The 25667-nt window shown below is 36.4% G+C and overlaps 1 protein-coding gene across 3 annotated transcripts in view; it reads right to left on the bottom strand.

Annotated features, from left to right (window-relative positions):
• The window catches only part of LOC129216033 (macrophage mannose receptor 1-like), a 170326-nt gene that overhangs the window by 105435 nt on the left and 39224 nt on the right, over positions 1 to 25667 (bottom strand). For all 3 annotated transcript variants that reach the window (XM_054850178.1, XM_054850177.1, XM_054850179.1), the window contains exons 8-12: positions 16493 to 16608; positions 12558 to 12616; positions 7847 to 8014; positions 5973 to 6011; positions 1565 to 1752 (exon numbers count right to left, since the gene is read on the bottom strand). In XM_054850178.1, coding sequence (XP_054706153.1) covers positions 1565 to 1752; positions 5973 to 6011; positions 7847 to 8014; positions 12558 to 12616; positions 16493 to 16608 — 570 coding nt within the window. The remainder of the gene's footprint in view (positions 1 to 1564; positions 1753 to 5972; positions 6012 to 7846; positions 8015 to 12557; positions 12617 to 16492; positions 16609 to 25667) is intronic.

Here is a 25667-nt window from a genome sequence, read left to right as displayed (position 1 = left end):
AGGTGTAATGTTTCACGAATACTGAAATGTGTAGCATCATTTAAAACTCAAATTGTTGGAGGAACCCTGCACTATGGTTTCAGTAATGATCAAAATCGGCGCAGAGCAGGTAAACTATAATTAGCAAAACGAAAACTGCGCTTGCTTTTCGCCTGTCTGAGATTCGCGTTATGGGTTCGGACTCCGCTCAATTCATTTCTCTCTTAAAGCAATGAAAATATCTTGTTTGTATATTAAAATAAATAAATAAATGGTGTATAGTGGTTGGTTAAAAAGCATGACTTGATAAATCGTCCAAGAATGTCAGATGAGAGCTTAATATTTGATAATGTGTATAACCTTTAAGCAATTTCTCCCCAAGCATACAGAAAATACTGGTGTACTTTGCGCAGAAATTAGTGAGACGTTACGATATAGTTACATTACCATGGTGTAACTTTACACAAGTTATATCAGTTTACTCCAAAGCAATGAAGGCAGCTAAGTTGCCATCAGTTTATGGAGAAAGGTTACACAAAATTTTTTAACAGTGCTGATACTAACTAAATAACTGTTGTACTGTTTATCTGTAGATCTTAATTAATTTTCCAAATATTAACTACAACGAGAGGATGTGTGCATCACATGACTTCCTTTTACACCAAGTTAATGTTATTTCCCCATTATTGGCAATTTTAATGTGATTTAATAGTTAACTCTCTGAATATCATCAACAGTGGCTAAATTGAAACCAGATTTAAAAAAAAAAAAAAAATTGCTAAATTTGTCGCCAAGTTGGCGACAAATCTTGGCGACCAAAAGACTGGCGATCTATCGCCAAGTGTCCGCAAAATTATAATACCACTTGAGTTTGCATCGAAACTAACAATGATTCCCCCCCCCCCAACAAGGTACAAAAGACCCCTTTAGAAACACCCGAATGCAATCAAAAAAGGGAGGTGCACAACTAGACCCCACTAGGAGTCTATGTACCAAATTTCAACTTTCTAGGACATACCGTTCTTGAGTTATGCGACTTACATACGCACATACAGACGTCACGAGAAAACTTGTGGTAATTAACTCGGGAACTGACAAAATGGATACTTCGGGCGCCTACGTTCTTAGGTATTTATGCAAGTGTGGTCGGGTCGAGAGAAAAAAAAAAAAAAAAAACTCATTCGGGGGGGTGAGCAAAATGGAAATTGATTTCGATTTTTGAGTGAAAATTTTTTCGCGAATACAACACTTCCTTTTTTTGTAAAAGGAAGTAAAAACCGTATCATTTATTATTTTTTTTAAGGAAATATTTTTTGATAAACCAAAAAATGCTACAACATGTCTATCAAATTTTAAAAATTAATTATATTATTATATAATTTGATCTTTAGAGCTATTTGTTTTTCGGCTGGAATCAACTGAACACAGATAAAATATTGCTAGGTAGGTGGCGCTGCAAACTGAAAATATTTTTCCCTTTCATTTTACCCCATGGTCCCCTACTCCCATGAAACTTTACTTCCTGAAATTAGCAGCACATTAATTTCAAAACTAAAGAACAAAAGTTTTTAAAAGTGATACTCACAATAAACAGCATAAAATCAGTCTCGTTGAATGAATGAATTGAAGCCAGGTGTGCCCCGTTGTCTTTGCAAAACGTATTAGCAGTATCCCATGTGTACTTGGCATCTTCGTGAGCCATGTAGCAATAATCTCCGTGCAAATACCACTGAGTGCTGTACACAGAAACATCGGTGATGTTGCACGGCTCTTCTATGAAACGCAAAACAAAACAAAAAGCTGTGTTAGTAATAAGTTTATAAGAGAAATGTGACTATATATCCCCGGTAGCAGAAACAGCGTGAAGCTGAGACGGACGTCCGTCGCAGGTTCTTGAAGGTAACTGCAGACTATTTCTGAAAAGAGGAGTTAATTATTGCTTTCTGCACGAATCTGTAGAACTTGAAGTAGAAAAATGCAGTTCATAATGAAACAAAGAAAAAAAAATAATGACACGCTCAAAAATCTATGAAGGAATTGTCAGTGGTTGAGAGGTCAATAGCATTTGTTCTGGGCTAGCTACCTACGCCCCATACTCTATTTAAATTTTAATATTTTTTGCCTTTGTTTCATTCGTAATTTTTAAATTCAGCATTTTTATTTTCAGGCTTTTGGTGATGGTTTATATCAAGTGTTACGGCTGATCTGAGGTTGGTTTACTTTGTAGACTATTTTTCAGTTTTTTAATCAGCGTCGCAGACTGCCGAAAAAGATTCTGCTACCGAGACTATATCTTGTTGAAAAATACTAAAAGTAGTATAACAAATCTCTCGTGTCAACTTTGATGCAATCTTAAAGCAGTAGATAGCTATGAATTCACATTAGATAAATACAAATTCCAGCACATATTTACTCAAAGGAACATTTTTCACGAGTCGTCATTGAAGTTTTTCTAACCAACATATCAAATACATAGTAGCTTTTTTGCTTGCACAAAAGGCAGTGCAATGTCTGTCCGTGTTTTATGTGTGTACTGTCCAGACGAAGCTGTTGCACTTAACAGTCAACATTTCACTCGCAGGAAGTCTAAAAGTTTTTACGTCGCTTCTCGAATACCAAAATTTTATGCATAGTCTTAGACATTTTGTTTATTTAATATTTTGGTTGAATTTTCCCTGCTAATTACTTTCAGCAGCATCAGTAGAGTACAGGAAACATTATTCAGGGTCATGTCGATGGGAGGTCACAGGAGATCCCTGTGACCTCCGAAAAATCTCTTATTAGGCAGATTTAGTCTGACGATTCGGTAAATTTGTAGACACTTGCAATATTGCAATAAAAGAAATCTTTAACGATATTTCTCTCTGTCTTTCTCATTATGTGCAGGTATCGATTTGTGTATGCTCATATTTTATCATTCGGTAAAATTCGACGTTTCGTTCGGAAAATTGAAAAATTTCCCATTTTCAAAAATTTACGTTCTGGGTGTCCCTGTCAATAATACACCATCAGAAAAAAACAAATAAGTGTCTTTAAAACGATGTCTATTTCTATCATTTAACTTTTTTTTCTTCGAACTAAGAGAACTCTTTGCGTTGGACTTTTTTTCTCCACCTCCTCCTTAATAATTTAAAAATATTTTTGTTCATTAGGTTCGGTACCTTAATTGATTTAGCAGAAGTCAATGCAATATGAACTTTTTTTTTACTATTTTCTGTAATTACTCTTTGACGGAAGCGAAGCGTTAGAATTGTTAAGTACTGTGGAAGTGTTAACTGATTTGTTATTAGTAGAGCATTTTCCTTTTATTTCCTGACAGCAAAAAATCCATCTGTTGCAGTTCTTGACTGAATTTAGTTCCGACATCAACACAGGATAATTTTTTTTTTTTTTTTTTTTTTTCAGTTTTCATTTCCTTTCCCGTCCGTCTACTCAGTTATTACTCACCAGTCTACTTTCGTCACTAACGCAAGGGCAATTTACATTTCGACAGAAGTATCAATTTTTGCGCACAACATCCTACACAGGTTCCAAAAAGGTTAGATTAGTGTTTTATTGCATGAACTTTGTGAAGAACATGCACGCCACTTCCATAAAATGCAATTAAATTTTGAAGACTTCCAGAAACAATATTCAAACGTAACTATGAACCCGGTAGCAGAATAGTTTTCAGCAGTCTGCGACGCAGACTAAAAAACTGAAAAATAATCTGCAAGGTAAACCATTATTAGATCAGTCTCAACCATAGAGAAAATAAATTTACGTGGAGAATATGGTAAAAAGGAGATGGATCTGACGCCGGAATTATGGGATAAATCGTCGCGATGATGGGCATGTTATGATAGCATACCATTGACCATGAGCATACCATTGATAACATGGTCGCTTCGCGATTATGGATTATTTAGCAAGAAGCTAAGAATCTTGTGACACAGCGCTGCAACTTTCGACTTCAATTTCTTAGTATAGCGGGGCTTCTCTATGTAATTTCTTTACTCTATGGTCGCAACACTTGTTATAAATCATCATCAAGGAATACGTGAAAATAAAATGCTTAATTTAAAAATTACGAGTGAAACAAAAGCTAAAAATTTCAAGATTTAAAAAGAGTACAAGGGGCTGGTAGCTGCCGGAGCAAATGCCACTGACCTCTTAATCACTGAGGACTCCATAGATTTTAGCGTGTTTTTTGTTTTTACTTTTTGTTCCTCGGCTTCATTATAAACTGTATTTTTTACTTCAAGTGCGAAAGATTCGTGCATAAAGCGATAATCAATTCTACTATTTAGAAATATTCTGCAATCCTCTTCAAGAATCTGCAACGGGCGTCGCGGCGTCGCGCTGTTTCTGCTACCGGGTATGAGATACATCCGTTACTGCATCGGAAAATATTATTAAAATTCACCCACCAAGGTTGAAGTTAACGAATACTAGAGTAATAATGGAATAACAGAGACTAACTAACACGAATTTTAATTACATTGCCGAAATTGCTTGTAACGAGAGCTAAGGGAACGTGATGTTTGCTCGTTATTTACAGAGTGCTCATAAAAAACGAGTTTGAGATAAATCATAAAAATTTAAATATACGTACGCTTTCTTTTTCTGTACACTACCAAAGAAATTGGTTAATTTTTCTTAAATTGTCTTGCTGTTTCTTTCTTGTGTTATTTTCGCGGAATATTCATGATCCGAAAAATATCGCCATTTATATCCCTGGCTTCAAAAAAAGTAAGAAAATTTTTTGTACATGAAAAAGATTGAACAGTTAGAAATTCTTCACGCTTGTCGTTATCACATCCTCGCGTTCCTATTTTTTTTTTCTTTCTTTCTTTTTTTTTCGTATGCCTTAGCTTGAATTTGAGCTACAATCCCTTCGGAACATCGACGTCAACAAATATATAATTTTCAAATGCTGCTCCACTCCACAAATTCGGAGAAGGGACGCCATCACATTTTCTCAGCCTTTATTATTCATCAGTAGAGATGCAAAAAACACAGTTTTGAGCTACGGGAATGATCCCGGGAATTTTGGGGAATGAACTCGAAATTTAGGGGGACATTGGGAATTGCGGAAGTAAACAAATTTTATGTCTTTCCACGTTAAATCAAGACTTAAAACACGGCTATGTAAAAATTTTTCCATAGGACAGACTGTTCAAAATTGAAACCGAATTAAACCAAAAAATATACTTGTTGAAAAAAGTTTTTTTTTTTTTTAAATATATTCAAACTGTTGGTTGATGATCAAAAATTACAACGTAAGCAACTCTTACTGACGTGTTAAGTATTATGAATGATACGACATATCTCAGTGTAACTACTAAAAAGTGTAAATATACAAATAAATCACTTAAATGTTCAACTACAGATAGTAGCATTCATTAAAAGCATTAACATTCAAATCGATCAGTTAAATATTTAATTGCGAACCAATAAACTAAAAAGAATACGTCAGTTGAGGGTAGCTAAACAGTCTATCTGTCACATTTTCTTTTAGAAAAAAGTTACGTAATTTGCAATTAAAACAGTAAAAAGCCTTAAAGTTTTGAAAAATTGTCGGGAAAATGTAAAAATATAAACAAAGTTTTCCTTTCTTTAAATTACTTGAAAATTTTCGGGAATTTTCAAAACTTTCTTCCTAAAAATCACTTTATTCCCGGGAATAAACCAGGTTTTTCCCAACCCTTCTTTTTCTATTTATCTGTAACTTTAGGTTGATTTCGGAATGCTAAAGAAATGTTTCCCAAAAAAAAAAAAAAGATTAGCTGCTGGAAATCAATAGAAATTTTCTAAATCTCAAAAATATTTCTCGTTTTTCATCAAGCGGGGTTCGCACTTTAAAAGCGAGTTATGCTCCCATAGACTTGAAATTGCATCAACCAAATCTTTCTGAAAACCTCCCGAAGTCCGGGGTTCTCGTTAAATTAATATTCGCTTTAAGTGATTTCGACTGCAATTACGGAAAATAATTGAAGTTCAATAGTACTTACTTTGTATTACAGGCCTGTCTGGTATCTTTTGAACTTGTACTGAAAATGAAAAATGGGTAAAGACAAAGTACATTTATTTAAATGCCTTATAAAACCTTTTACATTACAAATAGTAGAAATATAAAATTTTACATGATTTTTAATGTGAGTACGTACATTTTTTTCTACTTTGTTTTCATATTGCTCCTACAATTACGTACTCTTTGCAATGCTTAGGAATTTTGTCTCATTTTTTCACTTTTTTTTTCTTTTATTTTGAACTAGTGGTACCCGTACGACTTTGCCCGTAGTAGAAAATTAAGAGGTTATTTGGTTCGCCTGTATATTTACAAATAATGGATGGTGAATTTCTCGTCTATTTGCTATAACCTCGCCAATTTGTTATGCTTGCCCATCTTACGGTTCCATGCTATGATAATTTGGTAATCTACTTTTCCACGTTATCATAATTTTGCTCGGGAAAATGTTCTTAAAATTGGAATAGAAAAAGAACAAAATCGAATTTTTAAAAAATTGCTTCGAGGTGCACACCCCCATGCTACAAACTAACTTTGTGCCAAATTTCATGAAAATCGGCTGAACGGTCAAGGCGCTATGCGCGTCACTGAGATCCAGACATCCTACAGACATCCTCCAGGCAGAGAGACTTTCAGCTTTATTATTAGTAAAGAAGAGCTCAACCAATATCGTAACCAGGAAATAAAAATCCCCGAAATTCGTTTAGGACATAATTGAGGCAGTGCAAAGGGATGCAGATGGATGGTAACTTTTCGAGTAAAATGGATTTAAAGTTCCAACTCTTGGTAGACTTTCGTTGAAAACTTCTTCTAGATCATGCTGTATATCAGCAACTACCAGAGTTCCCAGTACTGTCTTTTGCCCCTAAACAGAGGAAAGGTTCCCCTACCACTTGCACGGGTTATCTCCAAATTTTTAATTTTCGCACTTACATCTCTTTACTTATCACTGCCTCAATAATAAGACTATTGTGCATGTTGTTTAATGTTTAATGTATCTGACATCCTCGTATATATAATAGCCAATGATCCAGTAACACTCTTGACGTCACTCCTGACATCGCGCCACGGCATGATAATTTGATAATATATTTTGGTAATGTTTAACATGAAGGGAAAGGCTTTATTGGGACAAGGCTGAACTGGATCCGGTTACTTAACTGCTTTACTGATAAGACTGCGATTTCAGGGGAATGTAGAAACGAAAAAGTAGTCAACAATGAACGCTACCTACTGGAGTTTAGGGTTAATCCACTGGAGTAGGGTTAAAATTTCAACAGTCAGAATATCACTAAGCAGGCAATTGCTTCGTTCAAATGTAGAAGCAATTTTCACCCGTCATACATTGACGGGATAACCTTAGACCATTGAGTCTTTTTAATGATCTAAGCTCAGAACAGCCTGCATTCCCATCATTACACCTGTTAGCAAGCAATTCCACTGGAATACAACTAATAAGTTCCTCAGGTGAACCCCCGAAAAACCTGAGGAAAAGACAAAATATCAGAGTGGCTTGTCGCTTAGAGGACGTTTCCACTGTACTCGCCTCAATGCTGTCTACAAGAGATTGCACATCAGTTTGGTTCCAAATGAAACTTGCCCGCTTGTCAGAACTCCAACGTTGACAGCAAGTACCTGCAAAAAGTACCTCGAATTCGACAATTTACCTGGACTTAACCTGCTGCAGGGAGGCATCATTGCCTCAAATATCTGGACTATCACAAATGGACGTAGGTTAGATCAGATACAAGTTTCGAATTTTATGTCACGTCGTTTAATTTGAATGTTCTGCTTCAGGTGCTGAAACTCAAACGCTAAAGCTCTGTTGCATTCAAAATGTACAAGCGGTGAACATACCTTTAGGAGCTTTACACACGAACCATCTCTTGACTCCGCAATAATCCAGCTCCCATGTTGCACTTATAGCTCCATGCTTGACACAGAACTTGGTCCTGCTTTGAAGTTTTGGCTCGTTGTAGTTCCAATTCGTGTATCTCATGACACTACCATCACTCCATCGAAATACTATCGGAAGGAAAAAGAATACATAAGCCTTGAATAATGATCAAACCATCGTATTTTACAGTGTATAAGGCAGTATTCTTTTTATTGTAAAAAATAGTCTAATAATTTTTTTTTTAACTAAGCCAAATAATTTCGTAATGTGTTAATTGTTCTCTTCTTAATGTTGCACATACTCGCTTTTATGTTCTGCAAGTGCGTTACGACATTTTACTAGAAAGTGAATGAATAAATTGTTGTTAAACCGTTCTGCAAATGTGACATTAGCACTTCCGATTGATTGGAAATGAAGATCCTTTCATGTACTATAAAGGGATCATGAGAGTCGAGATTGCCCGATCGGTTCTCGGATTCGATACTGGCCGGTTGAAGGCTCTTCGTGTACGGTAATGGTGTTGTTCAATGCACGGTAAATCTGTCGTGGTCACAAAGTCTTCCAAGTTCCAATTTTTACAAATGAATAGATCAGATGTTTCATTATCAGAAATCTTTCGGCTCCTGATATAGATTTAAATAATTTTTAAAAAACGATATATGTATCAATAGATGTTGCATCCATTCATCGTATGTTATCTGAGTTAAGCCGAGCTTCCATTTCAAAGGTGAAACTTGCCAAATGAAAGCAAAATGATAGTTTTTTTCTGGAAAAATCCCAAAAGAATTGAAAATTTAAGTACGCCGTTGAGCCATTTTAGAGGTGATACAGTCAGGAGCGTGCACAGGGGGGGGGAGGGGAGAAGGAACACCCGTTGGCCCGTGCCCGAGCTTGAAGGTGGCCCGAGATTTTCAAAAAGAGGGGGGGGGGATTTATGTAGAATGAAAGGGTAAACAATATGGAGGGGGGCCAGTGGCGTAGCTACAGTGTTTGCCGCCCGGGGCGGTTCTTCGATTTGCCACCCTTTCGTTGTTGTAAGTGTTAGGTGAAGGAGGGGCGCTGAGTAAAGGTATCTTTGGTGATTCACTGGAATGAGGAAGGTTTGGTTTCTTTCTTTGAAATATGTTCAGCACCAAAGTCTCAAAAATGCAATTCTAGGCTATCTTTGGTGACGTTAAAGGGTTCCCTAACATCTAATGGCACAAAAAATGGTGTGAAGAGAGGCGGCTCTCTAATGGAAATTTTCCGTAATTGAGGCCCGACTTTAGGCTTTGTTTGATATAATGATTGTAATGTTAGAACCAACAAGGGGTACAGGGTGGCTTCCCTCCCAAAATCTTTATTTGACCTGAAGTTCATTTTAGGCTATCTTTGAGAAGGAAGAATTAGCGAGTTCTCCCACCCACACACGAGCGAATTTCTATGAGCGAAATTTTGGGCTATCTTTGGGGATGTTAGGAAATGCTCTGGGATTTCGGCTTTTCTTTTTCGGAAAATTTTCAAAGTTGAAGTTTTCAAAACGCAGTTTTAATCTTAGATGAGGGAGGGGGGGGGGGTAAAATTAAGGTATCTTTCTTGAAACAATTCCAAAACTTTAGTCCTAAAAACGTATTTTAAGTTATTTTTGATCACGTTAGGATCAAAAAAAAAAAAAAAAAAGGCTTAGATCAAACATAGCCAAAGTTCAAATGCTGTTTTCTAAAATTGATATTGAAGAACCAAAGTTTTAAAAACGTAATTTTAGACTTAAAGAGAGAGGGAGGATACTTTAGAGGAAAAGACAGGGTCCGGGGTTCTACCCAGAAAATTTTAAACATTGAGGTCCAAAACCGTATTTCTAATCTATCTTTGGTGATATCAGGAAAAGAGAAGAAAGATACGAGAGCTCTTCTTTCTAAAAATATTTTGAAGCTATCTTTCACGCTGTTAGACTACAAAGTGGAGGTGGGAGAAGTTCCCAACCGGAATTATTTGAAGCTGAATACGCTAAAAAAAATTTTAGACTATGCTTGGCCAAGTTGGGGGACCGAACCAGATGTTGAAAAATGAAATTCGCTTAACTTTCACTAGGAATAGACGAACATGTGATCCAAAGTTGTCGGATAGATTTTCTACTCTCAATCGCGAGAAAACAGAAATCCCTTTTACTTTTTTTGAAATAGAGAACTCTTCTAATGAATGAGAAATCAATGTAAACCCTGCAACACATAAAGCACCCCTATGATAAGGAATAAATTGTTTCGTGTACCATTTTCACTCCCCCCTTCCCTTTTTCCTCTTGTCACCATTTTCTTGAAGTTAAAAAAAAAGTTTTGCTTCACTAGGAGGTTTACAAGAAACTTTTAAAATACAGTGTTAACTCTTTCTTATAACGAAAATTGTAAAACTTCATTGTTTTCTTCTTCTTGAAGTTAACTTCTACTGTCTAGAAAAACATTGGTTCCGTGACGGTCCACTGCTGCCCCCTCAGAAATAAAACAAGGAATTGTACTGATATACTATCAAGAAAGACCTTTGAAAGTTTTTTAAAGAAATCAAAAAGTATTGTATATAAGTAATTTTAATCTGGTAGTGACACAAAAGTCTTATAATTCGAATATTCTCTTTTTGCCTGCAGTAACAGATTAAAACCATAATTTCCTTGTTTGAAAAATACGTTTTTTTCCCACATCAAAAGGGTTAATTTGCCGCCCCTCGAAAAGTGCCGCCCGGGGCGAACCGCCCCCCCCCCGCCCCTCCCTAGCTACGGCACTGAGGGGGGCCCGTAAAAGTCATCTGTGATGGGCCCCAAAATCTCTGTGCACGCCCCTGGATACAGTCGAGCATTAAAGGTATAGCAGTGTCCAGTGGCGGATTTACTACCGCCCCCTCCGTAACCGTCATTTTTTCAAAACAATAATATGAAATTCAAGAAATTTACTAGCAATAGCTACTAAATCAAGTAAATTTTATAAATTTTCTTTTAATTAGTTTTAGGCAGTAGTGTACTCGAGGATTGATGGCGTTACCCACTTTTTAATTTTAACCCAAGCTCTCTCGCTCCCTCCCCCCCCCTTTTTATACTTTAATAGCACTGCGCGGCAAAAAAAAAAAAAAAAAAAAAAAAAAAAAACTTCAAAATGCTTTTGACATGATTCTTGCTGATTCTTATGTAAAATGACCCCCTGAATCCAAATGTTACTGCCGTTTTTCCCCTACACGCCCCACTTTTTGGAAATGGCCCCCAATTGTTTTCAGTTTTCGACAGTTTTATAGCCATTATTTTCATATGGAGATAAAGGGAGCGTTACATTAGCGATTAACATCCTTCTGAGAGGCTAGAGAGGTGCAAAGTTCAAAAGCATGAACATTCGGAGCAAGTTGGGAGACTCCATGGATGTATTCCTTCTTAAATATTTAAAAAAATCATCAAAACCGATATTTTTTCCTAGGGACTTGTTTTACAATGTTTTCACTTATTTTCGGCATAAAACCAGAAAATAAGACTCGCATTCTATGAGCCCCATGTATGAAAAATGTTCACTTTGTAAACAAAAAAGCAAAACTCTGGGATAGAGGGAGAGTAATTGACTCCCTACACCCCCGCCCCTACGTGATGTGTCTGGGGGTGGCTTTTACGGTTTTCAACCGCCACCCCCTAGAATAGACTATAAATCCGCCCCTGGCAGTCTCGTACCACAGTTACTGAAAAAGTGCCAAATCAAATCACATTATCGTAAATCGCACTTTGAGTAGTGTCGAGTTCGAAGGGATTTGTTTGCAACTGAAAAGATGCAGATCGTCTTTTGCAATGAATACAGATCGGATTTTTGTACGCTTATGGGGAACTCGTTGTGAACTCCCAAATAGTGACTTTGCTTTTCAGCGGCACACCGCACCCACACCTGGAGTGATGTTATGGGATGCTATCAGGAGCGTACACTGGGGGGGGGGGAGAAGGGACACCTGTTGGCTCGGGCCAGAGTATGAAGGGGGCCCGAGATTTTTAAAGTGAGGGATGAAAAATATGTAGGGACGTAGGTGTAAACCATATGAAGGGGGGGGGGGGAGCGTAAAAATTTTTGTGACGGGTCTAAAATTTCTGTGCACGCCCCTGGGTGCTATCATATACGAAACATTGTCAACCCTAATATTGATTCACAGCACCACGACAGCCTAATTTTACGTTAGTGTCATCCATGCTTCAGTCGCATGTGTTCGATCTCATGGTGGTGCTCCCAGGAGCCTTCATTTAACAGGACAATGCTCCGTCACACGCAGCAAAGTGTCAGAGGACTTCCTCTTCCCCATCTACTTTCTCTGGCCTGCGTGATGCCACGATTTGTCACAAACCAAGCATATTTTGAATCACTTAAGGCGCTAAATTGGAAAACCAAAGAGTTTGATCGAATTAGTGTCGCGTTTACAGTAAATGTGGTACGAGATAACGTAGTATATCGTACGAGACTACTATACCTCAACACTCGACTGTATCGCCTCATACATTCACGGTAGATATGGCTCAACAGGGTACATAAACCTCCATTCATTTGCCATTTTTTCAGTCACAAAAAATCGTTTTACTTTCATTTTGTAATCACTTTCTAATATCAATGTTTGAAAAATAGAAACTAAACAGCAATAACATATTTCCGAATAAAAAAAAGGTCTTTTATCATTCGTAGAACTTACTATCATCCTCTCCTCTCTTCAAACCAAACCATAAGCCTCTGTAATGTCCTTTCGCACCCCTGAAATAAAAACATAATATTTTTTGTAATACTCAACTCAAATGCTCTCTTGGAGCGTTCTGATTTCTCTGGCATATTTGTTGCTTATTACTCTGTGATCTTTGACTTTACAATCATTAAATTACACAGGGAAATAATTTTTAGCAAAATTTCTGTTATTTTTGAGCTAATGAGGATGCTGATCAGATTTCTCTCTCCACATTTTATAATGTGAGAATGTGTCCATTTTCCGCTGGAGAGCACGTATCATTATTTATTTATTTAATTTATTTAAACCCCACCAATCACCACCGTACCAATGCTGGTGAGGGTTTAACCAGATGTGGTGATTGGGGGCAACAGAACAGTTCACGAGCGACACTAGCTGGAACAATTTTGATGCATACAGAAACCAATAGGAAATCATAAAACAATAAAATGAGCAAAGTATAAAAATGAAGAAGTTAAATAAGATTGGGATGTATTCAGTAAGTTACCGCCCTATAGCCAAGGCTAGGCAGAAATACATGAAATACACCGCCAGTTCAGTCAACTCCAGCCGAGGACTGCAGTTTCGTGCTTATTAGCACTCATCAGCCCGGCATAGGGCTAACTGAGCTGGAGGTGGAAAACCTGTTAAGGAAGCCAAGAGTGCCAAACAAACTGGTAGCTATCATAGAGTTAGCACTGACCAGACGAGTGACCGAAACAATGGTTCGGTTCCTATGTCGGGCTGATGAGTGCTAATAAGCACGAAACTGCAGTCCTCGGCTGGAGTTGACTGAGCTGGAGGTGTATTTCATGTAAGAATGGGATGGCTGGTAAATATTATCATACGTACGATAAAATACGTATCATAAGAGGCCCTACCGCCCTCCTTATTGACTGATACAAACCTTTCAAAATGGAAATAACTTTAGCAAATTATTAATATTACTTTTAGGTGGCTCCGCCCCCTTTTCGCACCACCCTCTGATGTCCTGAAGGTATCCAAGGGACGAGAATGTCTTCAGTAAATCAGTTCGATGAGGGAGCTCCAATCCTCAAACGATCCGATGGAAGCTATGTTAACAGTTCCAGTAGTTCGTGAGCGGCAAAAAGCTGGGACTTGTAACCCTTAGTATCAAATAAACGATCAAAACCACTTCTTTTTGAAAATTATAGAAGAATAACTTTTTTTGGTTGCATGACTGCTAAACTTCTTTTAACAAAAATAATCGTTTCACGAAATTAAGCTCAGTTAATGTTGCTAATACACTCTAAAAACAATAATTTCAAAAGCAGCGAAAAAGTACTCAAATTTGAACATATCGCGAGTCAAAAAGTCTCAATAATTTGAACGTACTTTGAATTATATTTCATACTGATGTCTTAAATAGTTTATTTTTAGTCATTTGATAGCTCTTGATTTAAGATTTTTTACTTCTTAGTTGAGTAACATTAAGTAAAATACTAATAATAAACCTATAAAGAATGCACCTATAAATTTCGGAAACTATCACACCATACACCCATTAAGCACACAGAACTATGAAATATACCTTTAATTTATATGTCACTAGCTGCATTATCCGACGTTGCACGGTCTACCTCGAAAATAAAAGTTTCGTCTTGTGACACATGTTTAACAATCAGGTTTAAAAAAGAAGGGGAAAAAAAAGCACAAACATTTCCCGTCAATGTGTAGAAGCACAATTTTATGACTCAAAATTTAAATTTAGACATCATTGGATTTTTTCGTAATCATTCTGGATTTTCTGGAGAAACCCCCCAAGGTGGTACCTCTACACCAAATTTTGATGAAAAAAACTTATCTGAATTCCTGAGCATCAAAGGAAATCCATATTTGGCCATACTGCGCCATATTTGGAAAAAAAATTCGACGAAAACTGGATTTGCATAAGGAAAACCCCTCATGGGGTGTATTCGCACCCTCCCCCCTTTCTTCATAGGTAGGCGAAAACCCCTACGACAATTCCTGACCATCAAAGAACCGCTGTGTCAAATTTGGCAAAGATCCGACGAAAACTGTGGATTTGTATAAAGAAATCCCTGTGGGAGGGAGGGTGGCCCTCATTGCGAACGAAAACTACCCTAAGTGAATCCTTGAGCATCAAAGGACCTATCTGCAAAAGTTTTGCAAAAATCCGACGTAAACTGGATTTGCATAAGGAAAACCTCCGTAGGTTGTTTTTGCCCCCCCCCCCTCATCGGTAGGCGAAAATTCCCTATGAAAATTCCTAAGCATCAAAGAATCGCTGATCCAAATTTGGCAAATATCCGACGAAAACTGGATTCGTAAGAGGAAACCTCCGCTGGGAGGGGGGAGGTCTGATTGCGAATGAAAACTACCCTATATGTGAATTCTTGAGTATCAAGGGACCTCTATGCAAAATTTTGCAAAAAATCCGACGTAAACTGGATTTGCATAAGGAAAACCTCGGTGGGGTGTTTTCGCACCCCACCCCCTCTCTCATCGGTAGGCGAAAACCTCGCTATGAAAATTCCTAAGCATCAAAGAATCGCTGATCCAAATTTCGCAAAGATCCGTCGAAAACTAAATTCGTAAAAGGAAACCCCCGGTGGAAGGGGGAGGTCTGATTGCGAACGAAAACTACCCTATATGTGAATTCTTGAGCATCAAAGGACCTCTCTTTCATATTTGGCACAAAACTGTGAATTTGCATAATTAAAATCGTTATTTGGTTAACTAAAACATATTATACATTGAAAACTATTGTTTTTTAACGATACACACATATTTTAATATTGATTTTAAAAATGCAATTAATTTTTCTTCAGCAGATCCAATCCAAAATCCATATTATTAGGTAAATCAATTATCTCATCAATATCATTATTTCACACACACAAGCAATTTAACCCAGAAACGAATACGAAAATTTCTTCACTTATTCGATTCCGGTAGTTGATGACGATTCTTAAACTGAAGCCAAAAAATACCAAACATAAGAGCTGCAATGAACTACCGAAGTAACTTAAACCGTAAGTATGCACGGATTCGCTTTGCTATAATAATTACGGCTTCAAATCCGTTAATGCGTAGAACTTACATAAGAACCTTGTTTTCGCGCATGCAAAGAATCGCTAGGAGTTCCGTCAACGGCATATGTTCCGCTTGTCTGGCGAAATTATTAAGTTAAGAAGTTCAGTTTCGCTCTATTCGGGGTTGCCAGCGAAGCGAGATTTCGTCAGATTGTTTCAATGGTGCAGTGTCTTAATTTTGGAATTAAAGTTATATTGGTTCAGAACTGAACAAGATGAGTTGCGCTTCCTCTAGTGAGATAAATGTGCGACATAAATATTCTTATTAGGATTTTTTCGTTTTTCATTTTTTTTTAAATAAAAATAATTCTGTTCAGTATTTTTCTTAAACATTTTATTAAGCGCAATATCAATTGTTTATGTTTAATTTGAACTATGAATCGTGTTGATATCTCAATTGGTTAATTTGTAATTGTTGCATTAGGATGGTTTCTTAACCAATACACGTTCACTTTTATGGGCCCACGAGAGGCCATGTCAGCTTTATCAGAAAGAGAGCGGGGGTCCTTGGAAGGACTCCGCTTTTAATGATAGTAGCATAAGTTTTGAAAACTTTATAGGGGGAGGGGATCCGGAGAAGTCCCGTATTTTCTTTTCAAACGATATATCGGACGGATAGAAATTTAAGTATTGTTATCGCGGTAGTAGATATATATCGATATATGACGGTATATCGGCCCAGCCCTATTCAGTACACTATTTAAAAACATGAGTGCTCATATTTGAAACAAAACGTTTCAAGAAAATTTAAAAGCATGAATGTACTCATTTTTGAAAACTTCATTTTTCTCAATGTATTTTCTAAATACGATATGGAACAGAATTAGGTACCCCAGTCCAAAATCTTCTTGTTGTTCACTGTCGTAACTGGCTAAATCTCCTCCGTAAGATTGGCAGAATGCTCTCGCCTGGTACCAGTTCAAGCGCTCCGTCTCGTATGTTGTTTCCTAAGGTAAGAAATAATAAAACTAATTACATTTATGGAAGAAAAGAAAAAAAAATGCGTTCACACACACACACACACACACACACACACATACTGAGAACTACGCTTTAAAGTGATTAGAGTCAGCTAGCGTAGATGAAATGGAAACAGAATTTCAATGTTTCAACTTTGGAACCTTCTCATTCTTTCGGATGAACTGAGAGGTAACATTTTGTGCTTTGTGTCCAGAACTACACCCTCTGAGAGTAACCAGATATGGAAAATTTGACTTCGGGACTGCTTGTTCACAAATGAAATCGTGTTTACATGCAACCCTGCGTGTTCTTTTTAAACCCAGAGACTAGAAAGTAAATGTAAACTGATTTCTTTGAGCATGAGATCGATGTAGGTATAGACAATCGTAATATATACAATCAGTTTAGAGCTTAAGAAGTTTGACCCTAAGAATCCTCAATCTGCGGCCCGTAAGTTGCATGGTATCAGCTGGTAAAAAATCGACCTAATATGACATTGTTTCAATGAAACACTCTCAAATTCATGATTTTCTTCAAAATTGGAGTTAAAATCTCAGTAAACTGAAATGAAAGGCACCCTATGTCTTGTTCTGCACTCCTGACAACGTATATACAAAATTTCATGACGATCAGTTGAGTAGTTAAGGCGTGAATATAAAAGTCACTTTCACATTTACAATATTATTATGGATTTTTCCCCCATGATTTTTTCACGTTCATTACCTTAGCTCGTGCAGGCGATAAATATCCACAATTTGGAATTGATTTTCCTTTACTTGAAACTCTTGGGAGTTTTCAAACCGTAGGAAGAAAATCTTCTAAGGGGATATTTATACAGGCTTCCTAATGAAACTAAAATCGAGACGATACCACAATTATTTCGGACAGAAAGAATACCTTATGCCATTTTTGAGCCCTAAAAATAAAATCCGAACGGTTCAATATTTCTTCAGCGTTTGAAAACTCCCCTACGACTCTTCCCGGTGCTCGGGTGGTGCTCAAGTACCTCCCTCCCAAAATTGGCCGAGATTCGACGTAAACTATGTATATGTATTTGTATATTCTCTGTTTTATTTATATCGATTTAATTATTTTCTAAACTGCATTTGTTTATTTATTTATTTTAGTTTTTAGCAACGGAGGAAAAATAAAATCTGAGGAGCTTTAATTTGGACCTAAAGAAAGAGCTACAAGCGATTTTTCTTTCTTTCTTTCTTTCTTTCTTTTTTTTTGATAGCATTCCTTTATTTTGATGTGCTTTTTATTTTTAACCCTTTTCTGTGTTTTTTTTTTCTGAATACAATTGATTTTTTTTTAACCAACATATTAGCCGCATTATTTAACAGGTGCTACTGCTTTATTTATTCGTTTATCTATTTTTTTTACGTATCTACTTCATCAGATGAGAGAGACATATTTTGTTTTCAGGAATCAATTTTGAATGTTAAATAGGTATATTTGACATAATTTGCAGTCTTAGCCAATCAGGAGGATATTTATCAGATACTAGAAAGTCGATGTTGGTAAAAGGGAAAGTAAGCCCGTTAATTCTGGACGGATCATCTTGTTACCTTGAGAGAAATGCACGGCAAAGGGGAAAATTAAAAAAAAAAACACGGGAGGAAATTGCAAATCTTAACAGCTGAGCAGATAAAATACCAATACAACGTTTACAATACCAATAAGACGTTTATCATATGCATGCAAAGGACACAAAGAGGAAAATGAAAGAGAGGTGGAAAAGAAAAACAATGAAATGGGTCTGGGTCAAAATCCCGACAGCCAAACCCCGACAGCCCAGAATCCCGACAGACGATATCCCGACTGCCCGATATCCCGACAGGGCCGAAAGCCCGAATGTCCAGAATCCCGACATGGTCAAAATCCCGACAAGCCAGAATCCCGACATGGTCAAAATCCCGACAAGCCAGAATCCCGACATGGTCAAAATCCCGACAAGCCAGAATCCCGACATGGTCAAAATCCCGACAAGCCAGAATCCCGACATGGTCAAAATCCCGACAAGCCAGATTCCCGACATGGTCAAAATCCCGACAAGCCAGGATCCCGACATGGTCCAAATGCCGACAATCTAGAATCCTGACAGGGTGAAAATCCCGACAAGCCAGGATCCCGACATGGTCAAAATCCCGACAAGCCAGAATCCCGACATGGTCAAAATCTCGAGAAGCCAGAATCCCGACAGGGCCAATGTTCGGAAAAAAATCTAAATACATATCTCAATACAAACATTCAATTTAGCTTAATAAAATACAATTTTTAACTAAATACTAGCCGCCTTCGGCTGACGCCTCGTCCTCGACACAGATAGATACGCTCAGTTTTTAATGTAAGTTTACATATGACTTGAACTTGAAATGTAAACTTGTATTATACATATTACATTATATACACATACATATACACATACACTTACACATACGACATATATAATTTACATATTACATATTACTATTTTTTGACCACTCTATTTCAATGTGAGTTCGAATGGAAAATGAAAGTTTTTTCTCGCTCCATGTTATTTATTTATTTACGGATGAAACCATATGTGATTTGGTGCTGAATGGTTTTTAGTGCCAATTTCTTCAAGAGGGTAGAGCGCGACGTCTTCTATTTCATGCGGGACTTCTATATCTCAAGAAGTGATTGACGGATTTTGAAAAAGAGAATAGATCTTAGAGGGTACGGATGATAATTCGATTTTGGTGCCAATAGCTTCAGGAGGGTGGAGCAGTCGAACGTTTTTTTCTCTCATTATTTGTGACTATCATGTCTCGAGAAATAATGCAAGGATTCAGACAAAATTTGGTCTGCAGACCTTGTGAAACACAAGGTGCTGATTTTTTTTTGTCGTTAATCCTAGCAAAGAGGTCGTGCAAACGAATATTCTTTCTCGTTTACTTGACTGCTATTATCTCAAGAAGTAATGCAAGGATTCAAACAAAATTTAGCGTACAACTGCAAATTTTTGTAATAGGTTTCAGCATATTGTCTCCTCAAGGCAAGGGTTATGAGGATATCTTGCTATTATTCCTGGGTTAAGCTGGGATAGCTCACTGTAGCGACATAAGCAAGGCTTTTAAAGGAATTTTCAGTTGGAGGGAAAAAGCACTGGGTATCTTTTGCCAATGGGGTCGTTTCCGAAATTTTAAAAGTTTTTTTTTCTGAATGAGCAAGCTTAAAAACAAAGGATCTGAATTTTTTTTTAAATAATTCGACTACGTTTAATATTTTTTAAAAATATTTTAATCGGTGCGCTTTTATTGTTTACGCTTCTGCCGATGAAATCACTGATAAAATGCCATTCGCAGAGCGCAATATTTAATTCGCTTCTTGATTATCATAACGTGGAAACGCGGTAGACAGAAGTGCCAAAGTACATCATTTGTGACGTCATAAAGACCACGCCATACTTTCAAAATCGGACACTGAAAAAAAATTAACTAAAAGTTAAGCGTTGGGAAAATGAAAGTTTTTTCTCGCTCCATGTTATTTATTTATTATTATTATTATTATATTATTATTATTATTATTATTGTCAATTTTATCAATTTCAATAACTACTTGAAATGAAAATGTACGAAAAATTTTTTATTAAAACAAAGGGGAAAAAACATTTACTCGTTCAATATACATGCAAGGATCTGAACTTACTTAACTTACTGAACATACTTAAAGTGATAAATTGTGAGCGATACCACGAAGATAGTCCATAACAGATCGATTACCACGATCGTCCACAACAGTCATTATCCTCCTCTCTCGGTCATCATCCACTTTCCTACGTTTTGGCCGTGGCTCTCCGCGAAGAATACATTCCACTTGGTATTCCACACATTCTTGTTCTTTTTGGAATCCTTCAATGATGCTATAAACGCCAACATGGGCCCGTCCAATTAAGCTCTCCCATCTTCTGTGCCAAGCCTCAACCACATTTTGAGTGCGCGGAGTTCCTAGTTGAAGGGAATCAAACACACTCCAGAGTTCTGGTGGGAACAACGGCGGAACACGAACAGCAACACCATTAGTCAAACGGCGCCTCATTCTTCCACGAACGTAGTTATCTTCAAACCACTGGACGACTTCTTGAGCATCGGATGGCAAGTGAGGAAGTAAAATGTCAAATGCTGCTGAAATTTCGTCAGCTGGTAGAAAAGCTAATGCAAATAAATGACGAAGCATTAAACTAAAGTTTTCGTCTGTGCCGTAGCGCGAAGCCAATCCACTTGATTGGATTTTTCTCCAACCACACTGACACAGATGGAAAAAACAAGCTTTATTAATAATGTTGGGGAACTCAGATTTTGAAGCATTTATAGCTGCCTTTTCTAGATCACTGATAATTCTAGGTGGCCTCAGTTCAATGTTACTTCCTTCAGCGAAATCAATTAAAATTTGGAATAACGTTTTGTAATTTTCTTCAGATTTACTTCTCATCAAAGCGTATACTAAAGGAAGAATTCTGAAATTAGGAGATCCGACTGGTGCGTGAATTGTATACAGCTGGTAAAATGTTGTGGGCACCGTTTTAAATGTGCCGTCCATAATCCAATAAGGTGCCTGCGATAAATGCTTAACCCCCCCCCCCCCGTTTGCTACTGTTGTAAACATTAGAATTCTCTCATCTCCAACAGCAGAATCCTTTACTAAAAATAATTCACCAGTTAAAGTGTTTCGTAAATTAGGTGGAACATCAATGTCATTCAACGTTTTTGGTTCTGATGGCCGTTGGTTTTGCCTGACCCGTTTAATTTTTTTTCCGAAGAGCTTCTTTTGATGGAAGGTATGGGCGAGGCCTTCCAGATAGGAAGGCCATCCAACTAGCAAATGACGTCATCGTTAGTCGATCCACAATGATATTGGGAAGTGAGCTCTTCGATTAGTATTTTGGTTTAATTAAACTATTTGGTTTATTTATTATTGTCTTCTATTATTTTAGTAGCATTAAAACTTCTACTTTTTCATTAGAAAACATAAAAAGGAACCAATAATCATACATTAAAAAATACACTGAGCTTAATTCATAGTATTTCACATAAAAACATTTATAAGTCTTACAAAATATTCAAATAACTAAACACGATTTTATTTTACAATCTTGTAAAAACGAAGTGATAAATAAACAGTTTTATTTTTCATTTGAAAATTTTTTTAACACTAATCGCATTTTAACTACTCGTATATTGTATTGAAACATTAAGTCTTAAGAAGTATTCAAATAAATAGATGAACTTTCATTTTACAATTACATCAAAACAAAAAAAAAAATTTTAACATTGTATTTGAATAAGAATAAAATGAAATTTTAAAATATAAATAAACATTTTTATTAAAGTAAACGGGAAATATAACTGCAATACGTTTCAAAGACATAACATCAAATTAAAATACATAATACCAGATTATTAATGTTAACTTAGCTTAGCAAATTTATACTTTTAAAAAGGCATGAATGTTTGGGTGCCATCCCCCAAAGTAAACGGTGCCCTACCTCCTTCAATTATGAAAACTTCAAGAAAAATACCCCATAAACATATCCCCCATCTCCCTTAAAATTTCAAGGGCACAGTTATTTATAACTATAGCCGTTGAAAAGCTATCATTATTATGAGACTATGATTCCTACCCCTCCCCCCTTCGGTGGGCACTCTCGAAAAGTTACACAGGAATTCAACTTTAAAAACGTTAAGTAAAGAATGAATTATACAAGATCATGAATACTGTATGTTGTACATCAAAAAATGTATTCAATATCAAAGCAGCCTTTTTTTTTTGGAATTTGGCTACTTTTCCATTTTTAACTTTTTCTGATACTAATGATTCTTGTGTGTGTGTGGGGGGGGGGCTTTAATAGTTCATCATTTTAGGCTTTTGAAAAATTATTTTAAAGAGCATTAATTGATGACAAAGTAACCTTTTTCAAAAAACTTCTCATAGAATGACCATTTTAGCAACTTTCTTCAATACTTAAAACTTCATATATGTTAAATTTAGATCAACATTTTTCTGAGTAGGCTCTTTTAGGAATTCAGTGTGACATTATTGTGACCAGGGGAAGGGAAAGGATAACAAGAAGTGTGACATCACGCGTTGTTTATAACAATATGCTCATGTTGAACAGCGTTACATGTAACAAGGAGGGAGGGGAGGGGATTTGTTCAAAATTTTGCAACATCCTTTATGGACAGCCCCTTAATTCAATTTATATTACAATTTCAGAGTTCCTGAAAGCTTATTAACAGAAAACCCAAGGAGTTCAAAATTATATAGTTCAAGACATTTTGCCTTTTTTAAGCATAACAAAGGCAAAATGTCTTGACAACAATCATAGAGCATTTGGCAAAAACACGTTGTGTATCCACTGCTCAAAAGTAATCTTTCGCAAGCCCAGAAATCATGAATACCGTTAACTCAACCACAATTTGTACATAAATATCTTAAAACTTAAAGACAACAGTGCAAAAAAAACATATTTTTTTTTAGTTTGCGCACAGAACCAGCTTGTTTGAATAACATTGCAGGGGCGTAGTTGGGGGAAAATGTTTAAGTATCGAACCCACGACCTCCGGCGTTCAAAGCTAATCTTCTTACCTCAGAACTACGGAAGCCCATCAAGGAATGTTTTTTTGATCAAAATAACACATGCTAGCGTATGAAACAATTTAATCGAAACCGAAAATATAAGATTAGTTCAGTTAAAAGCCTGTTTCAATAAACTTGTTTACATATTAACTGAATATCAACACCAAGTTACGTTGCTTCTGATAGCAACAAGTATATTCGCAGAAAATTTTGACATATGTATATTGTCAGCTTGGAAAATCCATTTCGAATAAATGCGTGTACAAGGTTGAAAAAATAAAGAAATAAAAAGTTGCAAGTTAACCGTTTCAAATATTAAAGCAGTATGCTGAAATTACAAATTACAGACAAAGATATCAGAAAGGAAACTGACAATTGTTTGTGTAATGGAGGAAAAGTTAAGTAACCTTAACTGCATGAATTCTAATGGATAAAATGTTAATTTATTTATCTGAGAAAAGTACTTACCTCCGAACTTTAAAATTTATTCCATGAGGCACCCGATTTTTTTCTTCGCATGCAGGCTGTTCGGTAGCGCAAATCGCTGACTCACTCAGCAGACACTCAGACACTTACAAGACTAATTATATATATATATATATATATATATATATATATATATATATATATATTTAATTGCCTCTACATTCCGGTACGTTTAAAGGATGAGATAAATTCAAGAGTATTGTGTTCAAGAATGTGCATCCGAAGTTACATATTTCCTATTTCATCTATTTCAACCAGAGCAAGCAGCACTCTATTTGCTTGAAACTGCACTGCTTTCAAAGTTTCGCGCCAAGTTCAAAGATCGACGACTGGTGGCGTAACGAAGCGGGGGGGAGAGGAGTTGTCTGGCCTGTTATCACGTGGGTCTCGGTATGGGCGGATGTTCTGAGAAGTGGTTACGACATTTTTTTGAATTATCTGGCAAGGTTGATTTCCTGTATGCCGAGCATCTTCTTTTAACTGGCCTATACACTTTGCGATAGCAGCTGCACTCGCTTGTGGAGCATGGTTATGTTCAGTAAATTTTTGGAGATGATGTTGTCCATTCAAAAATATTGTTGTTACTCGACCTTTGCACACATCATATTTTCTTTTTTCACAACACCAATAATACAAATTGTCGCGATTCTTATCTTTCACCATTAAATAACCACGCGCATTAATTTTATTACTTCCTTTCTGAGACGGAACAATTTCACAAATTTCGTCTATTTTTGGAATACTTTAATGAGCAAAAATATGACGGCAAGTGATCGCTGTCTATCTCGATGCGAACATAACCCTATAGCATGTAGAAATCCTACAGCCATATCATTCCGTCATAGTAAAATAGTTCCCCTTTTCTTCTATTCACAGAGCTTATAAAAGATACATTTCAAACAAAAAACGTTAACATATTATACGAACCAATAAAATTAAGCATATTTATGAAATTTACGTGTATTGGTTAATATAGTTAGGAGAAAATATTCATCAACGTGAGGGAGAGTCTCACGTCATACTGATCTGACCATTCACAAGTCTTCATTAGTTTGGCGGGAATGCATCTGACGTAGTAATAAAGTCGATACTTTTCTCAGCGAGATAGTATCAGAAATTGGAAGTAACAGAATTTTTTTCAATTAAAGGCACATATAAAGTTCTCGGACAGCCAGGTGAAATGAAAAACTGTCCGTTATTGAGATATGTCCGTTATTCCGATAAGAAACCGTTATTTTTATTTTTATTTATTCATTTATCTGTTTCTAACTGCATTGTACAAAGAGCCATTTAGTGTCATTTTCGTGTCCTAAAATTAAAATTCGAACGGTTTGTTTCTTTTTTGGCTTTTGAAAACCCCTCCTCTTTTCTTCTCGAGTGTCCAAGCACCTTCCAGACAAATTTGGTTCAGATCCAACAAAAACTGGATTTGTAAAGGGAACATACATAAATATATATTCTTTGTTTTATTTATTTAGATTGTTTAAACAGATGATTTTATTCATTGAAAGAAATTGAATTTTAAATCTTTAAGAGTTAAAAAGAATTTTTTTTTAAAATTATTAAGTATTTTCTTCTAAATTTTTTAAAAATAATTAACTATTTTTTTGTAAACTTATACGTCATTTTATAAATCCTATTTTAATGATTACCAGAGAAAAGTAAAATATGAGAGAAGGGAGCAAGGGCGGACTGGGTTCTCTATTAAAGTGCCAGCCTTTACTTTCTGAATGGCACATTTGAAGGAATATGTACCCCCCCCCCCTCACTTCGAAGGGTAAAACACGAGGATTTGAGGAGAGGGGTGAGGGAAGTCCATGTTCTTCCTCTGACAGCCTACGCTTTATCATTACCATAGCACTCCACAGAGGCGGACTCGTTCACTCGTTCTCCCACTAGGGCGCTAGCCTTGACTCCCAAAGAGCGCAAAAATAAATAAATAAAATCGAAAGCTCAA

Source organism: Uloborus diversus, chromosome 2 (genome assembly GCF_026930045.1).
Source record: "Uloborus diversus isolate 005 chromosome 2, Udiv.v.3.1, whole genome shotgun sequence".
NCBI classification, from domain to species: Eukaryota; Metazoa; Arthropoda; class Arachnida; order Araneae; family Uloboridae; genus Uloborus; species Uloborus diversus.
The sequence above is the reverse complement of the archived record's forward strand: the minus strand, read 5'-3'. Positions and strand labels throughout refer to the sequence as shown.